At 40.8% G+C, this 22,189-nt stretch overlaps 1 protein-coding gene across 1 annotated transcript in view; it reads right to left on the bottom strand.

The window, feature by feature from the left end:
• The window catches only part of GABBR2 (gamma-aminobutyric acid type B receptor subunit 2), an 862,687-nt gene that overhangs the window by 474,707 nt on the left and 365,791 nt on the right, over positions 1-22,189 (bottom strand). Inside the window, exon 4 of the mRNA XM_075921529.2 lies at positions 1,743-1,844. Coding sequence (XP_075777644.2) covers positions 1,743-1,844 — 102 coding nt within the window. The remainder of the gene's footprint in view (positions 1-1,742; positions 1,845-22,189) is intronic.

Raw genomic sequence — 22,189 nt, 5'->3', positions numbered from 1 at the left:
ATGTTTGAAATTTTTATTTTTTCATGACTTTTTGCAATGCGAACAAGAAAAACAGAAATAGATGGAGGAAGGACAGAAGGTGAAATAAGAACAGACATGGATTCTATTATTAACATGATAATTAAAAAAGAACTGTTTAATCATTTTGATCTGCCAATTAATAAATAACATACTTATAGTTTCCACACCAAACACATTGACTAATATACTCCAATCTCAACTTTACAATTCATATTAGTGGAGGACCTGTTTCATAGTTGAAATTTCTACGGGAATCACTTCTTTGGAATACATATGCCCAATCTAACAAAAATGAGGAGTAACGTTAGTTCGAACCAAGGAGTTTGATTCGAACTAATGTGTCCCAGAGCGAATCAGCTGGTTCGAATCAGCTGTCAACCGGAATAACGCGGGGGTGAGAGTATGTTAAAGAAGTATGGGATATTTAAATTCCCGCTTCATTAGCAATTTTGGTCGGCTACATTTGCAACCCTAGCTCGAACTAGGGAGGAAGTGTAGATGTACCCCTACATATTCACGGTAATACTCTGCATGCTTTTAATTATTTTATTGATACTCAGTTTCTATGTGCCTAAGAAATCATTTTCTTACAATTTTAGAAATGTGCGTCTGTCTGTGAGTCCGTTTGTTCCAGAATGCCTCCTAAATGGTAAGAACTAGGACCACCAAATTTGGTATGCAGCTGCTTCTTATCATAGCTTAAAGGTCAGGGTTTGGTTGTGGGATGTGCCTGGAAGTCGACTGTTTCTCATAAAATGGAAAGAGAGGGGCCTGATAGGAAGGAGTTATACTTTAGAATGAACACAGGGGGCAGCCAGGGGCCAGAGATGGGGACCAGGACAGCTAAAAGCCCATTGGGTCAGCAAAAGGCAGGGATGGAGAAAAGGGCAACTATGCACTATAGATGTCAGAGAGTTTATTTGTGTGTCTGTCTGTCCTCTAGCCGGGGCACATGCACCCCTTCCCTGGGTGTGTCTACTGCAACTGCAGCAGCCATGAACAAGCACTTCTCACTTGGCCCCAAGTGTCTGCAGTTAGAGAGGGCTAGGGTTGTCCTCTCTCCCTGAGACAGCCTGCATAATGAACCTCTTATCTCCAGCCCAACCCAGAATAATGATTTAAATGAAGAAAAAGAAGACTTATTTGAGTAAAGGACCCAAGCAATGCTGGGTAAATCTTCTAGTAATAAAATAAATCAGAACAAATAATTTCAATGTCAAATGTATCCTTGAGTAATTTGCTTTCTAGGAAACACACTAGATTATTACTAATCAAAATCTCAATCCAAAATGAACTGAAATCAATAGAAACATTTATATTATATTTACTCACTGATGACTTAGACATAGAGTCCTTTTAAAATAATCCATGATTACATCCAGGTATGTATACCTATGGTTTCCAGTATAAGTATTTAATATTAAAAGATATATTTGTATGGTTTAACATATAGCAACTTCTAGTAGACTGCTTACTTATTTCTGTGTTTAAATAAGGCACAACATGAATGTTACATATGTAATAGACTTTTTGACTGGGAACACGGTGGGCCTCAAAATGTGCTACTAGGTCTTTTTGGCAAATATAAATGAATCCTGCTTTATTGGTGTTCTTGAGGAAAAATGTAAATAAACCAATCACAAATTACAACAGATGCATCGCTGATACTTTTTCATTCTCCTTCCTGCTTACTCAGTCTACATTACAGCAACTGCACATACCTTGAGCTTTTTTACATTGGTGCAGGGATCATTGGAGAAACTCTCAGTATCTGAAATTTCGATGTCTTCGCCATAGAGAACTCCAGTTAGATCATTCCTCACCTGTTGTGGAATGAGAAAAAAGGTAAAACTAATGCATGAACCCACACAGAAAGGAGTAGATGAACTCTCTTGGATCATCATCAGAAGATTCAAACACATAAAGGATGAAAGATGTACCAATTTTCTTTTTTTCCTCTAAAACAAGACTGTATTTCCCTCCTCAGAGTCCAGCACAGCAACCACTTTCAGGTCTTCAGTTTTTCTACCATAAACTGTCACGGCAGTAACCTGTGTCTCATTCCCTTCATAACAGCGATCACTAAAAACAAGCCTCCCCCATGAATTAGTGAGCCACTTCCTTATTTTATCCGGGCTTTGGATCTTGTCCTCATGTAACATGTAATCAGCAAGCCATGGGTTTCTCCTCAGAATGCAGCTTCAGAGGTTGGGTCCGGAGGTGAGAATTTGCCATCCCTTCCTCTCAAGGATTTCCTAGGAAACCCACTCAACTAAAGTTTCATTCTTACATGGACATAATTTAAAGAGTCTTCTGAAGCTCAGAAAACTTCCCTTCATTTACATTAGTCTTGTCTCCTCCCTAGAGATGTTTCATACAATGCCACAATAATTCCACAAAGGTTTGCATTTTAATACAATGAACTCCTAAGATGCTGAAACTTAATTCAACAAGGTTTAATTTAATTTAATGACATCTGACCAGGATATTACAAGAAATTGCCGTTTCTATCACAGTGACCAAAGGACAGCTCCTTCACCATGACTATCTAATCTATCTATCTAAGTACTGTAGATTCATAGCCTTATTTATCACAATAAATTGATCATGGCCAACTTCCTTCTTTGCATAATGCTAGCTGCCTGATTTGATTATTAATAGCAGTGAAATTTGATAAGACATCATATTCTACATTCTGTCCTGCAGCCAAAGCCTTATTTGGTGTCAGAGTGGTGGATGGCAGTGACATCAGAGAAACAGTTATGGTTCCTTGACTCTTAAGAGTTGGTCTGCACCAGCCTCATAACCAGCATGAATGAAAGCACCCACATTTCTGCTAGTTGCATAGTATACTTATGCAGGACACAAAAGGATCAGGGGGCCTTGCAGTATGCCTCCTATCCTGTGGAACTAGATGAAGTGGCTAGCACTGGAGTTGGCTTTACACTTACCAGGTGATAGTTCTCTGAGCAGGAGAACTCTCTGCTGTCCACTTGTGGCCATAGTCTGGTCCCTTTGTGCCACCTACACAGTGAAATGGGTCTGGATCACAACTGAGAAACTGGGTGCTTGTTGTGCTATTTCCCCATCTTGCCAGCTGTCACGGGGCGAGCGCTCACTCCCAAGGAGCCTCCAGTTAGTCACTCTGGGTAGATCTACACACAATTTTTATTTTGGGAGAAGGATGCAAATAGCGCTGCGCATTTGCATCCTTCCTCCGGGTTTTTTTTTCGGAATGCGCTCTTCCAGCATTTACCCGCATTTACATGCAGCCAAATTTAGAAATAAACCCCTATTTCAAAAGACCCCTTATTCCTCCTACAATGAGGTTTACAGGGGTCTTTCAAAATAGGGGTTTATTTCGAAATTCAGACATCTGTAGATGTGGGTAAATGCTGGAAGAGCGCCTTCTGAAAAAACCTCGGCAGAAAAATGCGCAGCGCTATTTGCATCCTTCTCCCAAAATAAAAATTGTGTGTAGACATACCCTCTTGGAGCGCCCCTTTCCTGGCCACAGTGCCCTTTTCTTCTCAGACTGTCCTAGGTCAGTGCCCCTGCACTCTGAGGTCCTCTCCTCCTAGGGAACGCTCAATTCCCTATATTCATCTTGCCTTAGTGTCCCACTGCCTGTCAACATCTAGCCCCTTACCTCAGGAGCACACTGCAGTCTGAAATGGACACTCATCACTGGCAAGGGGGTGTGGACCTGCTGCCTTTGCCTATCCTGGCTACCTCCCTGCTGCTCTGGTACACTCAGGCCCTGCCTCAAATCCTACAGCCTGTGAGTGATATCAGGCCAGAGCTACCTAGCCCTGCCTGCTTTTTTCCAGCATTGCTCTCTTTCAGGAAGCCTCCAGCTTCCCTGGAAGCCAGGTCCCCCCTGCTCCCACCTAGAGCAAGTGTGTGTGTTCTCCTTCTCTCCAGGAGCCCTTATTTATACAGCCTCAGCTGAGCCCTAATTGGCTGTATCTGCCTCAGTTGCACGTGCCACTCTCTCAGGGCATGTCTACATTAGGAAATTATTTTGAAATAACTACATTTGAAATAACAACTCCTGAAATAGCTATTTCAAAATAAGCTTATTCCCCCAGGAAAGCAGGAGTGCAGATTTCAAAATAACCAGCTCATTATTTCAAAATAACGGGCGTGATAGTGTGGACGTTCCACTTATTATTTAGAAATAAGAGAGGTTATTTCAAAATAATTCCCTAGGGTAGACTAGAGCTCAGCCTTCACCCATGGCTGGGTTTTCCTCTTAAAGTGCCAGTGCAGGGCAGAGGCCCAGTCGCACCAGCTCATTACAAAGAATGGTGCTTCAAATTACAATTTCTGGAGCACGATGAAGAATCTAGCTATACATACTATGATTGCAGTCTAACAAATTGTTACTCACCCATAATTTCACTATAATAAAACTGAAAAAAAAATCATTGCCCTCATGATAGTCTTTTCATTCATTTGCAACAAAGTTTCAGAAATAGTAGGAAAAATTGATTATTGTTAAGTGACAAATTTTATACACATGGTCACCTGTCAGAAGTCTCTAACACTTAAAGTGTGACAGACAGGACAGAAATGTATATTTTACCTCATTAACAGTGTTACAGATCTATAATTTATATTACCATTCTCTGTATATTTATTATTACAGTTAATTCAATATGTTTATCATCTTTTTTTAATCAACTTCACTTGGATATACTTGAGAAAGCAAAGCAAACAAACAAAAAAAAAGGTCTACAAAGAGTTGGCAACATTTCTGGTTAATGGGAATTAGCAACAACCTTTTAGCAGAAGACTTCTTCTCCATGGGCATGAAATGAACTGTAATGCCTGTTTTTTGTGAAGATATTTTAATAGCCCAGAAGGAGGATACAATGATTAATATCATCCTTTTTTTTACATTATAAGTCCTGGGGGTTTAGGCCTAGTAACAGAGCAGAATCAGGAGGAGGTGGTAAGACATCAGTCCCTTGGATGAATGGCATTGCTTCCATTAGATAAACATGGAATAACTTTACTGAAAAATCAAGCCAAAATAACCCCCTACCGGCATAACCTGAAAAAAAGCAAAAAGCAAGAATATCAAGAGTAGATGGAACATCTAGGAGCAGAACAAATACCAAGTTTTGCGAGAGATAATTTACTCTGACCATACATGAATAGGGATATCCAGCATTATATTACTAAAGATCGAATGAAAGTAAGGTAAAAGAAGTCTCACAAACCTACACAATCACCATTAGTCAAATAGAATGAGCTGGAAACAAGCAAAAAGAGAGAGAGAACATAAGAACGGCCATTCTGGGTCAGACCAAAGGTCCATTTAGCCCAGTATCCTGTCTTCCAACTGTGGCCAAAGCCAGATGCCCTAGAGGGAGTGAACAGAACATGTAGTCATCAAGGGTATGTCTACACTGCAGAGTTTGTCCAGAAAAACTACATTTACATCCACACTGTAATTGCAATCTTTTGACACAAACTCGAAAGAACATAGTGGCTTTTCTGACAATGGTAAACTTCTTTCTACGAGGAAGAAGCCTATTTCCAAAACAGCTCTTTCGGAAAAAGGCGTGTGTGGAGGGGGAAGAGGTGGGGTTTTTTTCGAAAGAAGAGACCTCCAGGAAAAAGCATAGGTGCCCTCCATCTATAGTAATCACATAGTGGTGGCCACTCCGTCCATAGTAATCAGAACTTAAATGTGAGCTAGTGTCCAATCAATGTGGATGCTATCTTTTGAAAAAGCAGATCGCTTTTTCGATGCGCTTTTGCTGTGTGGATGCTCTCTTTTGGAAGAAGTTTTTCTGGAAGATTTGTTCCGGAAAAGCTTCTTCCAAAAGAAGCCTGCAGTCTAGACATAGCCCAAGTGATCCCTCCCCTGTCATCCATTTTCAGCTTCTGACCGAGGCTAGGGACACCATTCCTAACCCTTCTTAGCTAATAGGTATTGATGGACCCAGGGTCCATTAATTTATCTATTTCTTTTTTGAACCCTGTTAAAGTCCAGGACTTTATAACATCCTCTGGCATGGAGTTCCATAGGTTGACTGTGCACTGCATGAAGAGTGTTAATACTGTCAGAGTGGGTCCCTTTGCTAGGTCTGTCCCAGCATATCCTACCACTACCAAGTTGAGCAAGACTGACAGAGAAGATCTTAATTTATTTTTTATCATCAATAACATCTTTGGTGGTCTCTTCAGTGTATTTAGCTCTATATCTTTCACTATCTAGTGACATTCTGCATAAAGCACTCACCGGCACATTAGAGTTTTCCAGACAATATGTAACTCTGGAATTCAAGTTAGCTAATTTAGCAATCCATTAGTCTGCTATGCTGTTAAATCTTGAAGAGGTAAAATATGTTTATAGGTTATTATTCTAAACCTTCAAAAACTGTGTATGATAGACATAGTCTCAAAATATGTTGGTTTCAGACTGTTTCATAGCTAGAAATGCCAGCTTTTATGATTGAAGGTTATATTTCTTTTTAGTTATAATGTTCTTGACACATAACAAATGACTCATAATTTCACCTTCTGGATATTGATATAGATATAGATACTGATATTGATCCAGGATATTGATATTGATCCAGTCCATTATTGGAAGCATTCAGAGGGGTCAAAAGATAAGGTAAAGTCAGGGTATGCTATTATTGATAGATGTACCAGAAAATCAGTCAGCTGTTTGGAGACATTTTAAGTTTTAGTCCATTTATCCAGCTAGTTGAAGAGTATTTATCCAGATACCTTTCCTTTTCCTTTGTGTTTTCTTCTGTTTGTGCTCACTTTTTAGAGAGCTTTCTGTCACATTCCAGTGGAACAGACAAGAAGTATACCCTGGGTTTGTTCTTGCAATGTCTTAAATATATCTCTGAAAGTAGGTACAAAAGCACAGAGGTTTCGGATATTCCACCATGGTAGAGCATGTACAACTACTTTGTCCACTGAATCCATTTTTTAACTTACAGCGTACACCATCATTCCGTTATAATGTACCTTTCTCTTAAAGAGGTCAGATTTAGAAGCCTTCAGCTTCATTCCATGATTTTGTAACTGTAGTAAGATGAAGGCCTAAAACAAAAGATCACGTAGCACAGACCTAATTAGAGGCCTGAGGCCTAGTTAACAATGGACAAAACATGTCTAACAAAAAGCAAAGCTAAGCTAAGCCGTGATCAAGAGGCAGTCCCTACTTACAAAACTTGGTACAAACAGGGCTGAGAGTACAAAACACTAATTGGTAATAGGCCCAGGAGTAGAACAGTAATTGGTACTGGTCATAAGTTGAAAGCACATGGTATCACTAGCTCATTAAAAAAGACCTTGGTACCCACTCCTCACAGATACAGATTCAGGAAAGGGTATAAAATGACAGCATTATGGATAGAGATGATTTCATCAAACCATGAGGTACAGAGTGATAGGTGGTAATTAAGTAGTGTCAGAGGGTGACACTACCACCTGACAACTTCAGAGGGTGGAAACCTGACAGCGTCAGCAGTGATGTGTAACTTGTTTGCACCTGTATATAAAGTGGTGTCTTGGATGGACAGTCTTTGTCCAGCTGGGGGGTCAGTGGGAGTTTCCCACTGGTTGTGCTGAAGCCATTGTTGTAAATACATGTGTGTAGTGATTCGGTAGAGTCTACTGACAGCTATTACTGTACTTTGCTTAACAATAAATCTGGCAGGGCACCTTCAATCCTTATCTGATTTGTGGTCATTGGGGGCCCTCTTGGGGTCTGCAGTGGTCATTGGGATCAGAAGCAACCTAGGAAGGCAGTATAGTGAGCAGCCAATAACAGAGAAACTGCATGTATGAGCCAACCAGGGCCCAAAAGTCTTACGTAAAAGGGAGCAGAACAGAGCAGGATCAGTTGCTGGAGGAAGCCCAAGGAGAGAGAACTGTGGTCCTAACAACCTGTATTCTTTTCTAATCCTACTTTCAATCTGATGAGTTTAACCCAGTGGTAGGGAACCTTTTTCGGGTCATGGTCCCTGACTGAGAAGGAGACAGACACTCCTCACATTCCCCTTGCACACCAGAGCCTAGGGGAGTGCAGGCTAGTAGATTTTGTGTGCTACAGCCCCATGGTAGGGTGGGGATCCCTGGGGACTCAGGGGCTGGATCCAGGCAAGCCAGAGCCACATCCGGCCCCTGGGCCTGAGGTTCCCCACCCCTGGTTTAACCTGTCCTTTTTGTGAGCGTTTTCAGTCTCATGTGATACTTTAAAGTCTTTATTCAAAACTAGTTCTGTTTTATGGAATTGGTTGACAGATTTTTTTCACTGGGGTTTGATTTTTAATTTCTTTCACCCTGTTCTGAAGTGATAACTGAGGTACCGTAAATTAGCATATATAACCCGCGTACATGTATAACCCGCACCCATGTATTACCTGCGGTTTTTCTTTCATGTGTTAAAAAGATATTAGATTACCCGCGGATGTGTATAACCCTGAGGTAATGAACTGCGAGTAATGAACCACAGCTGAGGCCGCTGAGCAATGAGTGTTACCCTATTACTGGTATATAAGTCCTATGAACCACACCATTTTAAAACCTCTTCAATTTATAACAATATATTTGTAAGGATGCCTAAGCGCAAATCATATACATCAGATTTTAAATTATCTGTTCTGACCTATGCAAAAGAAAATGGCAATAGAGCAGCGGGAAGAAAATTTTCAGTCAACGAAAAGTCTGTTTGTGAGTGGAGAAAAGAAGAAGCATAGATAGAGAAATTACATCCTCGGAAAAGAGCATGCCGAGGAAAGAAAGGCAAGTGGCCAAAACTAGAAGAAATCCTGGAGAAGGGGGTTCTTGCCCAGAGAGACAGCCAATGTGCAGTGTCAATGGTAGCCATAAAGCTCAAGACCGGACTTATTACTGCGGAGATGAAAATCGATGATTTTAAAAGAGGCTCAGGTAACTTGGTTTACAAATTTATGAAAAGAAATAACCTTGCAGTCCATGCACGGACCTCTGTTGGGCAACGGCTTCCTGACAAATGGGATAAGAAGCTGCATGATTTTAAATGTTTTGTTCATAAAGAAATTAACCAACTGGACTTGAAACCAAATAATATCATTAACATGGACAAGGTGCCCATGTCCTTTGATATACCCGCAGCTCGGTCTGTTGCAGCAAGTGGAGTGAAGACAGTCGGCGTAGCAACCACAGGTCATGAACGCACCTGTTTTACAGTTGTCTTGGCATGCACAGCAGGTGGTGAGAAATTAAAACCAATGGTAATTTTTAAGAGGGTGATGATGCCTTGAGAAAAAATTACCATCCAGAATTTCTGTGGTCTGTAACAAAAAGGGCTGGATGAACACAGAGGTGATGAAGCCATGGACAGACAGCTGCTTTAGTGCATTAAAAAGCGGGGGGTTTTATCCAAAATCTCTGCTAATTTTAGATGTCTTGGCTGCCCATAAAGAAACTTCAGTTCAGAAACATATCAATGCCGTGGGAGCACATATCACCATAATTCCAGGTGGCCTGACTTGCAAGTTGCAACTACCTGATGTGGCTGTCAGCCACCCATTCAAGTGCTTTATCCATGAGGAATGGGACAATTGGATGACAAACAGGGAGCACACCTTCACTCCGGCCCGTCGACAGCACCGTGCAATTTACGTGGGAAGTTTGCAAATGGGTATTGGCAGCAACACTGGCTACTATTCGCAATGGATTCTGTAAATGTGAAATTCTTCCAGAAATCGACACGTCTAGCTCTGAATGCGACTATGACAGCAATTCTAACGCAGCACCACAGACCTCAACCGTCACCGAAGTACGCCTAGCCTAGGTTATGGATGTTTTTCAAGACAGTGAGTATGATGAAAGTTTTGATGGTTCTGAAAACTCAGACGCTGAGGAGGATGCTAGTTTTTACTGAAGTGATGAAGAATAAACGTATTCAGCAATCCATAGATCAATTTTTTTAAAACTGCAATTTTTAAAACAGTATTACAATTTATTTATTATTTTAGTAGCTTCACATTAAGTAACATTTTAACTTGTAATGTATTTTAATGTTTTTAGTACACACACCAACACTGCCACACTTATTAAATTAAATTGTTATTAAATCGAAGATGCTGATTTTATGATGTTGGTCTTGTCTTCATTTAATTTGAGTAAAAGTCAACTTGTATAAGACGCGATCATGTATAGCCTGCAGGAGGGGGGGTTGTAAAAATGTGTATAACCCGCGGGTTATATTCACTAATTCACGGTAACTAGTTTTTTAGCATATTTTTTCTGAACTGTGTCTAGGGACAATTTAGTCTCTTTACTTGTTTCAATTGGCTTAAGTGGCTTCTTTTTTTGGTGTACTTATGAGTTGTACAATATGATCTTTTAGCTCTAATAACATAGATGTTTCCTGGTCTTCTGACTTTCCATTTATCATAAATTTAGTGATTTTTTATATACTTGACTAAAGAAAATTTGCTTTGCACTACTGTTGTACTGGGGTGTACCACAGTGAAGCCCAGACAACCACAGAGTTCTCTTGGTCATCCTTTAGCTGATATAAAAGTCTTTCCACCTCTATCACAAGGTTCTCTAATTTGTTTCTCCTAGCCACAGTGTATGCAAAGAATAAAATCTCTCCTTGCTAAAACTACTCAGCTTTCTGAAGTTGTTTACTGGAGACATTTAGTTGACCTTGCAGTCAGTCATTTTCATCCCATATTGCCCTCCTTCCCTCAGTTAAAACAACTTCTGAAAGGTAAAATCATCACAGCTCAGATTCTCCTGGCTGGCTCACCAAATGTTACCCCAGGGCAATGTTAAAATGTGCATTTTTATTAAAACTTACATGATCATGCAAAAACATGGTTCATGTAGCCCACGGCTGCAGTGTTTGCAGGAAGCCCAAACCACTGCTGTGACTGAAGCCTGCTCATCAGAACAATGTGCTAATGACCTCTCAGCAGAGTATAAATCTTAAAGAGTCAGAAGAGGGAATAAAGAACTCCAACATTCCAACCAGGTTTGTGCAAAATACACACTAAATAAAAAAAACAACAGGCTACACTTAAATTAGGATATAGTATATGTTATGTTTGATTGCTACATAGCTCCCTTCTAAGGTGCACTGAGCAGTTGACAATTAACATAACACTGAGCTTGCAGTACTTGGGCCCCTCTATGTGATCTGAGTTGGCTACAGACCTGGAGCGCAAGCAAAGAACAGAGTTAAGCAAAAATTAAAAACAAAAAAATTGGACAAAATTTTTATTCACTGAAAAATGCAGATTCGGGTTTCCTGACACACTGCACTACTTTGTATTGGATTTGCTGAACGGTTACAATATATTTTTTTTAATTTGAAACATTTCAACATTTTCAAAATGAAATACTTATTTTTTTAATTTAAAATGAATTTTTGTATTAAATTGTATTTCAATTTTATTTTTAACATTTTTAAATATAAAAACCCTTCATAAACAAAATGTTTTTACTGAAACAAATGTTTCATTTGAACTGAAACCATATTTTTTCCCACATTTTCATGTTGCCAAAAAAGTTTCAAATTTTTCATTTTGGATTGACCCAAATGATTTTCTTTTTCAAGTGTTCAGATTAGCCCCTGAACCAGAAAATTATTCTCCCAGCACTACTGAAGAACACCACAGTCAGCCTCCCCTCCACACTCAGCTGAAGTAATCACTTTAGCCGCCACCAACAACCTTATGGAGAGTTAAAACCAGGGCAAACTCTCTCCTTTCACTTTTGTTTCTATACCATTTAAGCAGCTTGTTTTGTTTTTCTCTCTATACTTGTGTGACGATGGCCCCCTTCCTCTTTGTTTCAATACCGCCTGGACCTCCTTGCTAGAATTGCTCTGCTTCACTCTCTCCCCCTCTCCCTCTTCTTTTCAAACTGAGGCTTTTACTGCCCCCAAAGGCCTTCCTGGAGCGTTGGCTGCCCGGCCTCCCCCCTGGAATGCCTGGTCTGGGAGTTGCTGCTGTTCCTGTGGGTGAGGAAGTCAAGCCTTCATTTCCCACTGCACAGGAATCTCACTTCATCCTGATGTTTCTCTAGCTTTGAAGCAGATTGTTTTTCTCCTGCTGTTCCTGTACAGATGTCTTCTTTTTCTGTCTCAGTGGTGATTTCTGTTCTTGAAGGCCTATTTTCTGAAGAGCTGCCCATTTAATTATGGGAAAGAGAATAGTTAAGACTGCAACATGGTATTTGTTTTAAAGTTGAATTTTGCATCCTCTCAAAAGCCCACAAGTAGTCAGATCACCCTGAGGATTGGTATGCTAGTTCAGAGCTTGGAGTGCACACTTGTATTGCACATTTGAGTTCATTTTGTCAAAGGTTCACAAGATACAGTCCCACTCCTTCAAATTATCTGGTTTTTAAGATGTCCATATTCTTTTGTTTGTACAGAAATAATGACTATCCGAATCTATGCCCCTGCTGAGATGCATGGCCCAGCAACAAAAACAAGCTCCAAAACCTAATTGGCATAAAATGCTCATCTGTGTTTGTTGTTCTGGTATTTCCCAGAACTGCAGCCAGGCTCCCCACTGGAAAGGTGGGAGGGGCAGATGTGGGGGAAATATTCTTTGCAGCAGAAGATGCAGTGAATAGTAACGTGAAGGAACATGAGTTCAAGTCTCTTCTTCCACTGACTGCTGTTAGTATTTCTGTATACCTCACAACCACCATTATTAAATCCTCATATTTTTATCCTGGGAGGAGGCAATTGTTCCCATTTTGCAAATAAAATAATTGAAAGGTTGTGCAAGGTCACTCCTGGCAGAGCTAATATAAAAACCCACAGCACACCACTATGTCCTGTTTGTCTAGTGCCTAGCACAGTTGGTTTCAGGTGTATGGCTCAGGCTCCGAAGTGTTACAATAATATGAAATATGCTTTTTGAAATCTGTGTGCTTGGCTAACCTTTTCAGGAAAGCTGTTACTACAGTGATACATTTTGTAACCACCCAAAGACGAGCAGACACACTGAACAAGAGTACCATGTATTGTGAGGCAGGGTTATTTTTGAAGGGCCCACAGTGCCTAAAATGTCATCAAGGCTGACATCTCCATTCGTACACCAACTTTTTAACAACTTTTGGCATGCCTTGTAGTCATCTGGAGGAGGAAACATGCCCCCGCCTAAGACTGTCTCATCAGGTGAGGAAGAAGAGGAGGCCAGCACAGGCAATGGGTCCTCTTTCTCCACTTTTCTATCAACAGGATCCTACTGAGATGGCTCTTGGAGTTTGGTACAAGACTTAATACTGGAATCCAGACTGGGTGTCACCTGATGGATGGTGCCACATCTTTCTTAAGCCACAGAACAGGACCCCTGGGAAACTGGAGGTAATGCCCACAGGTTGGAAAAGGACCACTGGACCAGGGTAGGAGACCACAATGACCTCCTGGCCAAACCACTTGATGTACTCCTGTCCTTGGATCCATGCAGAAGTGGAAATGCCTAGAGAAATAGTGAGAGCGGCTTCTGGGACGAGAAGACTAAGACCCAATCTCTGATTCCGAAGAGGACACAGCTCTCTCTCTGGTGACCATGGAGGTGCTGTTCTCAATGGTTCTCAATGGTTCTGGATATTGGTGCCATAGTGGAGAAGTCCATACCGGGTCAAGCACAGCACATTTCTGACGGTGCCAAAGGGCGTGATACTGAACACAGAAATGTCTTGGGTACAGTAGAAGGAGCACTCCTCAGCAACACCAAGGTACTTGGAATAAGTCTGATAGCCTGGCTCAGATGGAGGCCTCATTTCTGCCAGCATGAGCAGAAACTCCAGCCTGGCCTCCTGAGCCTTCATGTCAGGCTGAAAGTCCTTGCAGATCTGGCAACGGTCCCCGATCTGAGCTTCCCCATGGAACTTTAAGCAGCTTGAGTATGGATTGCTCATGGCCATAGCCTTGTTGCAGGAGGTGCAGGGCTTGAAGCCTGGAGACCAACGCATCATTATGCACCAGGGCTGGGACAAAACTTAGCATGATAACTAAGGGTATGTCTACACTACCACCCTAGTTCAAACTAGGGTGGTTAATGTAGGCAACCAGAGTTGCAAATGTAGCCCGGGATTTGAATTTCCCGGGCTTCATTTGCATATTGCCGGGCGCCGCCATTTTTAAATGTCCGCTGGTTCGGACTCGGTGCCCGCGGCTACATGCGGCATGAACTAGGTAGTTCGGATTAGGCTTCCTATTCCGAACTACCGTTACTCCTCGTAGGACAAGGTGTACCGGTAGTTTGGAATAGGAAGCCTAATCTGAACTACCTAGTTCGTGCCGCATGTAGCCGCAGGCACGGAGTCTGAACCAGCGGACATTTAAAAATGGCGGCGCCCGGCAATATGCAAATGAAGCCCGGGAAATTCAAATCCCGGGCTTCATTTGCAACTCTGGTTGCCTACATTAACCACCCTAGTTCGAACTAGGGTGGTAGTGTAGACATACCCTCATTTACTACACTTGAGACTAAAAATAACTATGTACAATAAATAGAGAAAGTCCACAGAAAAAGGAGGGCGGCTCCAGCAGCCATCCTAGGTGGTAAGAAGGAACTGGGGGATATGGGGGAGCTGCAGGATCAATTGGGTGCTTTATACTGCCGCTAATGACACGTTAGAAGAGGGTGCTCAAACTGCCACAACTGGTACTACTGTTGGAAAAATGTCCAGTTACTTTATGCAGGATGTGCTCACACCACATGTGAAATCACTCAAAGACACATATTGGAGCCCCAACACACAGCTGCTTTCTAGAAATGGATTTCAAAGTACATTAGTTCTTGAAATATAGAACTTAATAGGGTTCTGTAACCTCAATGGTCAAACTCTGCTGCTGACAGCTGGGGTGGGGAAGAGCATTTTGATTCCATGTGCTGAAAATGTAGCTAATTTTTTGTTTAAAACCAAATTTTACATCCTTTAAGTACTATTACTATTACAAAGAAAAAAAAAAGCCAGATCAACCTGAAAATTGGTAGACTGGAAAGAGGTTCCACTAAGAGAATGCTGGCAGAGCCAAAAGAAATAATAAAGTCTCATTCCACACACATAGCTGAACCAATTCTTATTAACTACCTTTCAGAACAAATAGACTAAACTGGTGCATGAAAGTTTCCTACCTATATGGGCTATTCCTGCACGCTCAACTCCAAAGGATTGGGAGATGTACAAATTAATTTGCTTAGCAGAAGTTTCTCTGTCATGAATGAGGAAGGGAGCAGAAAGAAGGAAAGGATGCTCCTCTCATTAAGATAATACAGGTTAGACCTATCTGGTCTGGCACCCTCAGGACCTGAGCTGTACTGGACCTGGGAATTTGCCAGACCAGGGAAGATCAAGGCTCCCCTGCTGGCTGCCATGCTGACAGCTCCTCTTCCTTGAGATACCAAGACTGGAGCTCATCTCATCCCCCTACTGCCCACCAGCTGTGCCAGGGGTTCCCAGGAGTTCCCTAGCCAGGGCCTCCTAGCTGTCACCAGTCCCACTACCTCCAGTGGTTCCTTGGGGTTTCCCAGTCTTGGGGCGCCGGGCTACCATTAGCTGTACTGCTGAGACCCAGCCCCGCTGCCACTGAAGGTTTCTCAAGGTTTCCTGGCCACTGTCGTCCCTGCTGCCAGGAGCTTTCCAGCTGCCCGACTCCACTGACACTAGGGTTCCCCGGTGGGGGTGGAGGTTTTCTAATGCCACCTGGCTCCACTGATGCTGGGGTTTCCTTGCTGGGGCTGGGACTCCCCGACTGCTGCCTGGCCCTGCTACTGCTGGGGTTTCCCAGTCAGGGCTGCTTGGCCACCTTAGCCCCACTGCTGCTGGGGGGGTTTCCTGGCTGTCACTGGCCCTGCTGCCAGGGGCTCTCCAGCCACCTGACCCTGCCAACACTGGGGTTCCCCTGCCTAGCTGCTGCTTGCCCAGCTGGGATTCCACAAACCCTTCATTCTCTCAGCTGGCTCCGGCTCCTGGGGCTCTTTGGTCCAGCAACATCCATTTTTACCCCGGGCTCTGCCACACACAACCTCTGTGATTTTGTATAAGTAATTGGGACCAGAATTTTTTGAGAGGCCTTAATCTCTGTGTCTTGATTCCCCCTCTATAAAATGAGGACAAGGCTGCTTCCCCATTTCACAGAGGTATTGTGAACATAAATTCAGTGATATTTGGGAAGCAAAAATCCCTCAAAAACCTGGAGATGTCAAGGGAGAAATGGCAAGATATTTGAGAGGCCCAAATGTTCAGTAATCGGAGAGGTGTGGGAGATCTAGAGCTGTGTTGGAGATTTCTGGTAATAGGAGGAGGTATAGAGAGAGCAAAAGTTTAGGACCACTCCATTTCTGCTCTGTAGGGTTGGGCAAGCAGGTCAGAATGACCAAAGCGCTGTGCAAAAAGCAAGCGGGGGTAAGGCAAGGTCTGCCTTTCTTTCTAGTGAGCTCTATGTGGTAGGGTGTTCTTGCGGTTATGGTGCCAGACAGAAACAAAGTAGATCAGGCCACAGCTGGTGGTCTGCCACAGACTTCCTGTCTGATCTCTGTGCCTCAAGTCATTATTTGTAAGGTGCGGTTATCGTATTTCCCTATCTCACGAGGGTATTTTGAGGACAAATTTTTTTACATTTTGCAGTACACAGATTCTACCAATGTACTCTTATGAGTAGCCACTCTCGAAAGTGTGTAAGAGAACCACCAGTGATACCTCACCTTTATCAGCCTGGTTCAATTCCTTTTTCTTCAGGAAAAAGAATATTTGGGTTTTTTTGTGTGAAAGCACATAAATACAAGGAGTTTAAGTCCTGAGCTCACCTGCCGATCTCTTTTGACTAATAGTTCAGCATTCCTCTAACAAGCAAAAGTGTACTGTTTGCTCAATATCAAATCCTAAATTTCCTAGCCATGAACGGAAAACACAACTCCTAGATGAATAATACCACTTAGTTTTTAACAAATATTTCCAGTTTGGTGCGTGTGTACTAAAGCTCTATGTAAATACTGGAGACTAAATCCTTTGTTATTCAGGGGAAATTCTAATCCCACCAGATGTTGATCATAAGAGACTCCTAATGAATGAGAACTGGTCGGAGCAGATGGTTTATACAATCAGATATTTTACTGAGATTTCCTGCTGCAGAGATTTATATTGTATTATTTTTAACTTTTATTCTATTAGATTTCCAGGGTAAATATAAAGACTAGGAAATAAACATACAACATTATCAAACTTGAATTAAAAGAAATAAATTATAAAAGAATGTCTTAGGTACATGAGAAAATATCAATTATGAGGCATTGTGAGGGATGGATTATAACTTGTGGGATTAAATATAGAGGAACCTCAGCACCCAGGTTGCTTTAAAGCTAAAACTGTAGCAATCAAACACAATTATCCATATTTCCGTCCCAGTAAACCGGATATATTACTCACTCATATTTATAGGCTCAAGTGCATTGACTTTTAAAAACTACTGGAAGAAATATTGTGTTTAGTACTGTATGTATTATCCATTTTCTTCACATGTAAACCCCCAATCAAGTCTTCAGTTACACCTATGCAAATATATTAAATTACATGGGGTTACAGAAATATAACCGGGGACAGAGCCTGGCTCAGAAGAGAAAAACAGAACATCAGTAGAAAAAGAGGCATGAAGACGACAAAGAATACAATATTAAAAAGTTATCTGTAGGAAATATAGACGCTGGAAAAACAGACTAATCGGAAAGATGAGAGAGGAGAGGTTTTGTTTAAAAAAACAAAACTAGAAAAGGGAAATTGTAAATTTCACTGTTGTATGGTTTAATTCAAGTCTGAGATTAAAACTCAAGATTTATGTATATGATGCTTTTATTTAGGTACCAATGAGGGGATCTTGGGCTCAAGTCTGTGGAATGATCTTTGTCTGCTGACTCATGCACCATTTTCAAAAGGGATATGGGCACACAGATTGTCTCACACCACTGAAGCAAAACACATGTTGACTGAGGCTTTTTTTGGCATGTGTATGTGTGTGTGAACAGATAATCAGTGCCAGTCACTGCTGTAATATCCTGTGGCTTCAGAGAATGGCCTCTCTTGGGCCCCCTTGACTTTTTTGGTCCTGTAATGGTCCATTCCTGTCTATGTCTTTTGAGGTGTAGTTCTGTGGCCAGGCCACCTTTAAATTCATCCCCCTTCTTCAGTAACTAAAGTCTAGCTAAACAATAATAATAATAAAAAAAACCAACCACTTCAGCATGTCTTCTGGTCTCAGCTTTCACACCTTCTGGGCAACCTTTAATTCCTTCCCATTCTGATGTAGAGAGCTAATTATTCTCAGGCTTCCTCCCTAAAGTCGCCTTTTTCAATCTACGAATAACTGAAGGTCTTTGACTCTTCTTTACCCCTGCTCTCGCAGCCTTGCTGAGTTCCTCTTTGCTCTTTTTAACTGAGCACTGCTTCCCAGGCCTTGTTCCTGCAGGCTTTGTCCCTGATTGTCTCCCTCTCCAACTTCCTTCTTCTCACGGGCCCTATCTGAGGTTCTCCCACAGGACCCTAACTTTCTCCTTCTGGGTTTTCTCCAGCAGGAATCTCTTATGCCTATCTTATGTAGTTCTTTCTGGCCCTTTTACAGCTGGGATCACTAGTTTTAATTAGAAAAATCTTAAGGTGCTGCTAGACTATTCGGGTTTTTTTGAAGTTTTTCCACTTACAGGCTAACTCAGCTATCCCTCTGTAGTTTGAATTATGTCACCAGATAAGGATCAGCTAGAGATAACTGATAACGAGACTCTGCCTGATTCCCCTTGAAGGACCGGCCAGCCAGCCAGCAATAAGATTTTAATTTGTGTGCGGGTTTTGGAGGGGTTAGGGTTTGTGGGGTTATCTTACAGGAAATACATGTATGTTTACCAGACCAGAAAATTGAAATACAGGCAGTTTTAAACAACAATTAAAACTAATTCTAGGGATCGTTTTTGTCATTCTTAGCAATTGTTGTGGTTTTATAATAAATTTCCTGTTTTAAAAAATGCTTTTTCTTCCCTCGTTCCTTTGTGAAGGATTCACAAAAACAGCTGTGTGAAGGCTCACAAAAGGTCCCAATCCTTCAAAGACTAAGGCTATGTATAGACTGCAAAGTTCTTCCGGGATACCGCCTGGAAAAGCTCTGTCACGAGCAGGGAATGCATCTGCTTTTTCGGAACAGTTTCCAGGCATGTTCTTTCAGCATCCCTGTATTCCTCTCAGTGAGGGGAATAAGGGATGTTCTGAAAGAGGAGGTTTTTCTGAAATTTGGCACTGTGTAGACAGGCCAAATTTCGGAAAAGCCTCTTTCTAAAAAAAGCAGAAAAAGATACGCAAATTGCAGTTTTATGCATAACTTTATGCATATGAGTTTTTCCACTGAATATAATTCATGCATGTAAGTCTTTAAGTATCTTGATAGCATTTAATCCCTGCTCCCACAAAGAAAACATACTGGAAAACTGGACAGTTTTTTCTTAAATCTCTTATGGTGAAAATAATCTAAGGTACTACTTGTAATAATAAAGTAATATTCTAAAGTTGATCTTGAGAGAACCAGGAGGTACTGTACATACCTAGATGCAGAAGATGGTCATTCTGTGATCACCAGAAAAACAAAGAACCAAGAAAAATTCTCCTTATCTATAGGCATCTAATTGCTATCAAATACATAGCATGGCAGCTGACAGGAACACCGGGTTTGAATGAAAATACAACTGAAAGGAACACAACCTAATCCACAAGGATGACAAGAGTGCCCAAGAAAAGCTGTCTTACTGCCCAAAGAAAACAGACTACCAGGCAGCCTAACTGGGGATCGATCAGATGCTAAGAAAAGTTGACAGACTATTCTGCGAGGGACAAAAAGACAACAGGATGGTGTGCTTGTCCTTCTAGTGTAAAGATACGTCAATGCAAGATTGGATGGGATCCTGAAGATGGCCGGCAAGGCATGATACTTATTGGCATGAATGACCGTCCTTATAACTCATGGATAATTGAAGATCCAAGATGTTTAAAGAAAAGCTGGAAAGTAGGAAAATACAAGTAGTGATCTCTGGTATTCTTGTCTCATGAGCAAAAGACGACAGCTAAATAAGTGGCGTAAAGTGAAAGGTTTTAATTTCATGGAACATTGGGCTGTTCCAGGACAGGAGACTGTACGCCAGTACAATCTCCAACTTATCAGAAGGGGAACCAATATTCTGGATGACAGACTAGTAAGAAAAATCAGGAGAGCATTAAACTGGCAAAAAAAAAGGGGAAGTGTATAAATACAATCCCAATCAACCAATATATTACTCAGACAACTATTTTCATACATTTAAAAGAACAAGGTGTCAGGGATATATATGTGAAAATCAGAAATTCTTGACTTGCCTGTATGCCAGTGGTAGAAGAGCTGGGTAAACAATAAGAATGAAAAATATTTGTTTATGAAAAGAAATTGGATACAACACTTAAACATTGTAAGAAGAGTCACAGGACCAGAATGTTAAAATCAATAGACACTCCCTATTCAGAAAAGAAACCTTACACAGAGGGAAAGGCTGTGGCACTATACAGCAAAGATACCATTGCTTGTTTTAGAGTAATTGACATTTCAGAAATCCAGGACCTACAATGTTTATGGATCAGTGTTCTAGCTGACAAGTTATTATAACTGGTGGGAGGGAATGTGATAGATCACCAAGTCAGACTAGAAAAGACATTAATAGCTCTTTAAACATCTATATATAATGTGTCAAAAGAAATCTGAGTTATTGTGGGAAAATTCAGTCTGGGGAAATATGCGGGAAATCTCAAGCTGTCACTAAAAATTTTAGAATTTCTAAAAAATTATGAATGCCAATTTTATAACAGAAGCAGTAGTGCATCTTATTCAAGATAATTCTGTATTATACTTCAAGATGACAGTTAGAGCCCTGGTCTACATCTCAAATTTGTGTCTACATCTCATCTGTATCCACAAAAATGAACCACAGATATGTGTATTGGTATCCACAGATGAGGATACCCACAGATTTAAAGTGGATATCCAGAAATTTGCCGGGTTCTAGATACAAAATTTGTATCTGCTCCACATCCATCTTCACAAAAATGAGTCATGGATATCCACATCTACATCCATGCAAATATAAAGCATCTATCCACAGATTTGCAAAACTCTAAAATGGTCGCCTAGGTTTAAATGATAATTACTTAATTACATTAGTTATATACAAACAGAATGTAGTCATGACCAGTAACGTATATACTTGTTGCTTGTAAAATGGCAAATTATTGACTCAGAAAGTAATAATTCTTAGCAAAACTGACTAGAAGGGAAAATTTAAACCAAACAATGTTACTGATAATTAGGAACTGTTTAAAAAAAAACTTTACTAGATGCCAAACAGCACACGATCCTCAATCAGGGAAGAAGGTTCCTTTGGTTAAAAAAAGCCACTCTGATTAAGAAGCAAAATGGAAGAATACATAATATTTATATATTCATAGATTACCATCATAGTGAAATAATTTCTACTCCAGCAATATCTAGGTATGATGTTAAACAGAAACTTCTAAAGTTAAACATTTTTAAATCAGCAGGACTGGATGATTTGCACTCAATAGGAGTTGAGAATTCACTAAGGAGATCTTTGGTTTACTGATGTTCATATTTAACAAGTCTTAAAATACTTGGGAAGTTCCAGATGACTGGAAAAGACTCAATATTAAAAAATGGTAAATGGCATAACCTGGAAAACTGTAGGTTAACTTGCTCCACATTGATCCTGAGCAAAATCATGGTAAAGCTGACAGGATGCAATCAGTAAAAAAATTAAAAGATGGTTTCATAATTAATGCCAATCAGTATGGTTTTATTGCAAACAGATCCAGCAAAACCTTGACATCATTTTCGATGAGATGATAAATTTATTTGACTTGCTGACATAATAGAGTTCTGCAAGGCTTAATACCACATGACATTCTCATTAAAAATGTCACTATACAAAATCAAGGATGCAAATTTCACATTTATTAGAAAATGGCTAACAAAGAGCTCACAAATAATAGTAAATGGGAAATCACATAATGGAGGCATTTCTAATGGATCTGTTTTGGGCCCAATTCTATTCAATGTTTTTAACAATGATATGGAAAAAAATATAATGATATGGCC

Source organism: Pelodiscus sinensis, chromosome 2 (genome assembly GCF_052426305.1).
Source record: "Pelodiscus sinensis isolate ZL-2025 chromosome 2, ASM5242630v1, whole genome shotgun sequence".
In the NCBI taxonomy this organism is placed as follows: domain Eukaryota; kingdom Metazoa; phylum Chordata; order Testudines; family Trionychidae; genus Pelodiscus; species Pelodiscus sinensis.
This window is presented reverse-complemented; position numbering and strand designations above follow the sequence as displayed.